The 4968-nt window shown below is 33.2% G+C and overlaps 1 protein-coding gene across 2 annotated transcripts in view; it reads left to right on the top strand.

Moving 5' to 3' along the window:
* LOC116853636 (adrenodoxin-like protein 1, mitochondrial) overlaps window positions 1–4968 on the top strand; it is a 58793-nt gene that overhangs the window by 31766 nt on the left and 22059 nt on the right. For both annotated transcript variants that reach the window (XR_004380018.1, XM_032834775.1), the window contains exon 3: window positions 4524–4771. Coding sequence is in view for 1 of the 2 variants with exons in the window: in XM_032834775.1 (XP_032690666.1) it covers window positions 4524–4771 (248 nt within the window). In the remaining variant the exon portion in view is untranslated. The remainder of the gene's footprint in view (window positions 1–4523; window positions 4772–4968) is intronic.

Below are 4968 nucleotides of genomic sequence, written 5' to 3'. Positions count from 1 at the left end.
AAGCGATTATCACCTTTTCAAGCATTTGCAAAATTTTCTTGATGGTACAAAACTGGCCTCAAGAGAGGCTTGTGAAAATGAGCTGGTCAAGTTTTTTATCAATAGGGACGAGGACTTCTTCAATCGCGGAATTATGAAATTGCCTTCAAAATGGACAAAAGTTATCGAACAAAACGGCGCATATTTGATCGAAATCGGATAATCCTAACTATGTTAATTTCATCGTCGAAATAAAGCGAAAAAACGCTCAGGACTTTTTACTTCACCTAATATTATATTAGGTTGGCCAATAAGTCCATGCGGTTTTTCTCGATAGATGACTTCAAGGCGCTCGGCTAAGCTTTATCTTCAGTCGAAAGTCTTGAAAGCGTATAGTCATTTCAACGTGCATTTAAAGAATTTACGTAAAGATTGCTTGTGTATCTTGTGTGTTTTGCGTCATCTGAAAATGGATAACTGTACTAGCATTTTTGGCATATTATGCTTTTTTATTTTAAAAAAGGCAAAAACGCGGCGCAAACCTGTAAAAAATTTTGTGCAATATATAGTGAGTATGCCGTGAAAGAACGCGTATGCCAAAAGTGGTTTGCGAGATTTTTCCGTCAAAGACAAACCACGCTTAGGCCGACCAAATGAGATCGACAGCCACAAATTGAAGGCGGCAATCGACACTAATCCACACTATACGATGTGGGAGATTGCAGACGTTCTCCAAATATCGAAATCGAGCTTGGAAAACCATCTGCATCAACTTGGTTATGTTAGTCGTCTTGATGTTTGGGTTCCGCGCGAACTGAGCGAAGTTTATTTTTAATCCAACACATTTCCATCAGCGATTCATTCGAAAAACGTGAGAAAAGCGATCCATTTTTGAAACGTATAGTAACTGGCGATGAAAAATGGATCGTCTACAATAACATCAAATAACAAGCACAAAAGATCGTGGGGCAGCGCAGTGAACCGCCACAAACCACTTCGAAGGCAGGGCTTCACGGAGCAAGATCATGCTCTTAATTTGGTGGGATTGGAAGGGTGTTGTGTTCTATGAGCTACTTCCAAAGAACAGAATGATCAATTCAGATGTGTACTGTAGTCAACTGGATAAATTGAATGCAGCGATCCACGAGAAGCATCCAGAATTGGTGAATTGTAGAGGCGTTGTCTTTCACTATAACTTATCGTTAGGCCGCACACATTTCTACAAACCCAGCAAAAATTATTGGCGCTAGGCTGGGATGTCTTACCACTGTATCCTCTGTATTCTCCAGACATTGCACTTTCAGATTACCATCTGTTTTGCTTCCTTCAAAATTCCTTGAATGGAAAACACTTTGTTTCTGAGGAAGCTGTCAAACAACACTTGGAACAGTTTTTTGCCGAGAAAGACAGGAAGTTCTTTGAATGAGGAATTATGAAGCTGCCCGAAAGATGGCAAAAGATAGTAGATAACAACGGCCAATGCATAATTGATTAAAGTTATACTTTCTATAAAAATAATCATCGATTATTTATAAAAAACCGCACGGACTTATTAGCCAACACAATATTAATCATATAATTAAAATAATATTAAAGAAAAATTGATACAAAACTTGCATACATACAGAAAATAAATATGTTAATTTATGACACATATTTGTTACAAAGATAATGCTTATGGAAAAAATATATGATGCAAAGTGGTTGTTTGCATAAAGAACAAATAATTACACTGTTCGATAACAATCGAACTTTTTTCCGTGACACGAGTACGAATTGTCATTTCCAACGTATTTTTGACTGCTGAACACAATCCGTCATCCAAATTTGGCTGTCACGTCACAATTTTGAGAAAAATGGCGTCAAGAAGGCCAAGAAGCCGAATGCGGGAATCTTCTTATCTTGTATCTTACATCATTTTTCTCAAAATTGTGACGTGATAGCCAAATTTGGACGATGAATTCGAGTTAAGCAGGCAAAAATACATCGGAAATGACTATTTGCCTTTTTGCAAAAAAAAAAATTGTTTTACTCAGTGATATTGATGCCGACGACTATTTCTGATTGGCTATATGTTGAAAACATAAAACTGTTGGGAAATGAGATCACATATATTTTTAAACTGAAAATTGATACTTTTGCGTGGCATTAACGAAATGTAAAAAAAATTTTTTTGTTTGCGCTACAGCGCCACAAAACCTTCAAAACCGTCATTTTTGGTTTTTTTGACGTCATTTTTCTTAAAATTATGACGTGATAGCTAAATTTGGACAACGAATTTGTGTTCAGCAGGTAAAATACATCGGAAATGACTATTCGTACTCGTGTCATGAAAAAAGTTCGATTTTTGTCGAACAATGTAATTACTTGTTCTTGGTGCAAACAATCACTTTGCATCATCACATTTTTTCCATAAACACCACCTTTGTAACAAATATGTGTCATAAATAAAACACATTTATTTTCTGTGTGTATGCAAGTTTTGTATCGATTTTTCTTTAATATTATATTTAATATATGATTAATATAATAACATACACATTATATATTCTAAATTATATACATTATATATACATTATACAGGGTAAGGAAAAAGTATGGAAATCCTGAAAAATCTCAAAAAATATAAGTTTTACAGAAAAATGTTTCAAATAAAAGTTGTAGGATTTAAAAAGGTCTATTCAATAGTCTCATCAGTTTGACCTTGGCTGGTGTCGTTAAGGTGAAGTCAAACTCACCTTGAATTTTTTAAATGAAACACCCTATTTTTTATTGCATATTCTTATAATCCTTCTCAATACCTTTTCAAAGCATTATAATTTTATTCATTTTAGGGTTCAGCCGTTTCAAAGTTATTGAATATTTTACAGTAAGAAGTAATAGACACCCGAAGACAAGGTCGGAATATGATTCAGCCAACTAAGGTAAGATCGAAGGATGATCCAGCCAACTAAGACTGTTTTTGGACGATTTTTAACACCACCAATTTCTTCGAAACGTGTGATAGTTTTGTGAACTGTAGATTTCGAGATGTACTTGTATTTTCATTCTGAAATGTTGCATTGAAGAGCTGCTTAACATCATTGTATGACCTTAGTCTGTCTCCCCATCCTCTTATCATCAAAAGAGATATTCGTTTACGTACAGTAAGGTACAGCATTTTAAAAGCAACTAATAATGAGTAGCCGTGAAAACAACTGAAAGTGAGTAGCCGTGAAAACAGCTGAGAGTGAGTAGCCGTGAAAACAACTGAGAGTGAGTAGCCGTGAAAATAGCTGAGAGTGAATATGATCCGGCCAACTAAGGAAAGATCGGAGGATGATCTAAGAGCTTAGATCATCCTCCGATCTTGTCTTAGTTAGCTGGATCATATTCCGACCTTGTCTTCGGGTTTCTATTACTTCTTACTGTAAAATACTCAATAACTTTGAAACGGCTGACCCAAAATGAATAAAATTATAGTGCTTTGAAAAGATATTGAGAAGGACTATAAGAATATGCAATAAAAAATAGGGTGTTTCATTTAAAAAATTCAAAGAGACTTTGACTTTACCTTAACGATGCCAGCCAGGGTCAAACTGATGAGACTATTGGATAGGTATTTTTAAATCCTACAACTTTTACTTGAAACATTTTTCTGTAAAACTTATATTTTTTTAGATTTTTCAGGGTTTCCATACTTTTTCCTCACCCTGTATATTAAATATATGCAATTGTCTATGTGTTATTTTTCTACAATTTATTATATTCCCTTACCTATAGTAACATATTTATCTATAGTATCCATCTATTTAGGCAGTGTGGCGCCTATAGCACGATGTTATCACGTCGTTTTCCGACGATTAAAGCAAGACCAACTTTTACTATTACATGTGGATGAATTTGATATTAAATGCTCTATAACTTTTGTTCTTACAAGAACTTTAAAATTTTGCGAAAGTACCGAGTGGAAGGGGGCAGAAAGTAAAAAATGTGACATTTAAAAAAATGAAATACGCCGTTGCAAAAGGTATTAAATACTGTAAAACTTATGTAGGAAACATTTTTTTATATACCTTATATTTTAGAAATGATTCCATAAGAATGAAAAATTTAATTTTTTTCAATGGACTGTTTTAACTCCTAAACCTCGATATAAAAAAATATGGGTCTCTTACTTTTTGATGTTCTATAACATATCCAAAGCGCATCAAAATCGGTGAGGAACAGTTATGTTATGTCCTTTGTTAGAAGGATGTTCGTAGATAGTCCGCATCACGTTACTCTTTAAATGTACATAACCGGAATATATTCTATTTATGAAATCTTTTTTTTTAATAACTTTTTAATAAACTATGACCGCCAATTGAAGCCTTTTGAACGTTACTTAGGATTTTTCCTCCACAACATATATTAAGATCAAGATCAATGGATGTAGTTTCCAGAAACTGAATATTCACAAAATTACATACACTTACTCTAACTTTGTTTTCCCAAAAAAATGATTAATATTTATATTCTTTAACGTCGATTAATAGAAGTTGCCTTATTGATTATGTTTCCAGAGTTAATGTCACTTTTATTGATAAAAGAGGAAAGAAGCATGCAGTGCAAGGGAAAGTTGGAGACAATATACTTTATTTAGCTCACAGACATGGGATTGAAATGGAAGGAGCATGTGAGGCTTCTCTAGCATGTACGACTTGTCATGTATATGTACACCAGGACTATTTGAACAAACTTCCAGTTCCTGAGGAAAAAGAAGAAGATCTTTTAGATTTGGCACCTTTTTTAAAAGAAAATTCTAGACTAGGTAAATTTTATTATTAAATTTTATTATAGGCAATTTTTATTATTATTTTTCATTAAGTTGAAAAGTTAAAAAGTTTTATTTATTATTTTTTATTATTTTATTATTTTTCATATTATCCTACAATTAGCATTATATTGCTAATTGCAGGATAATATGAATATATATATATATATATATATATATATATATATATATAT

The sequence above is a fragment of the Odontomachus brunneus genome, unplaced genomic scaffold, assembly GCF_010583005.1.
Source record: "Odontomachus brunneus isolate Ranch 3 - 2012 unplaced genomic scaffold, Obru_v1 Obru_scaffold_397, whole genome shotgun sequence".
In the NCBI taxonomy this organism is placed as follows: Eukaryota; Metazoa; Arthropoda; class Insecta; order Hymenoptera; family Formicidae; genus Odontomachus; species Odontomachus brunneus.
This window is presented reverse-complemented; position numbering and strand designations above follow the sequence as displayed.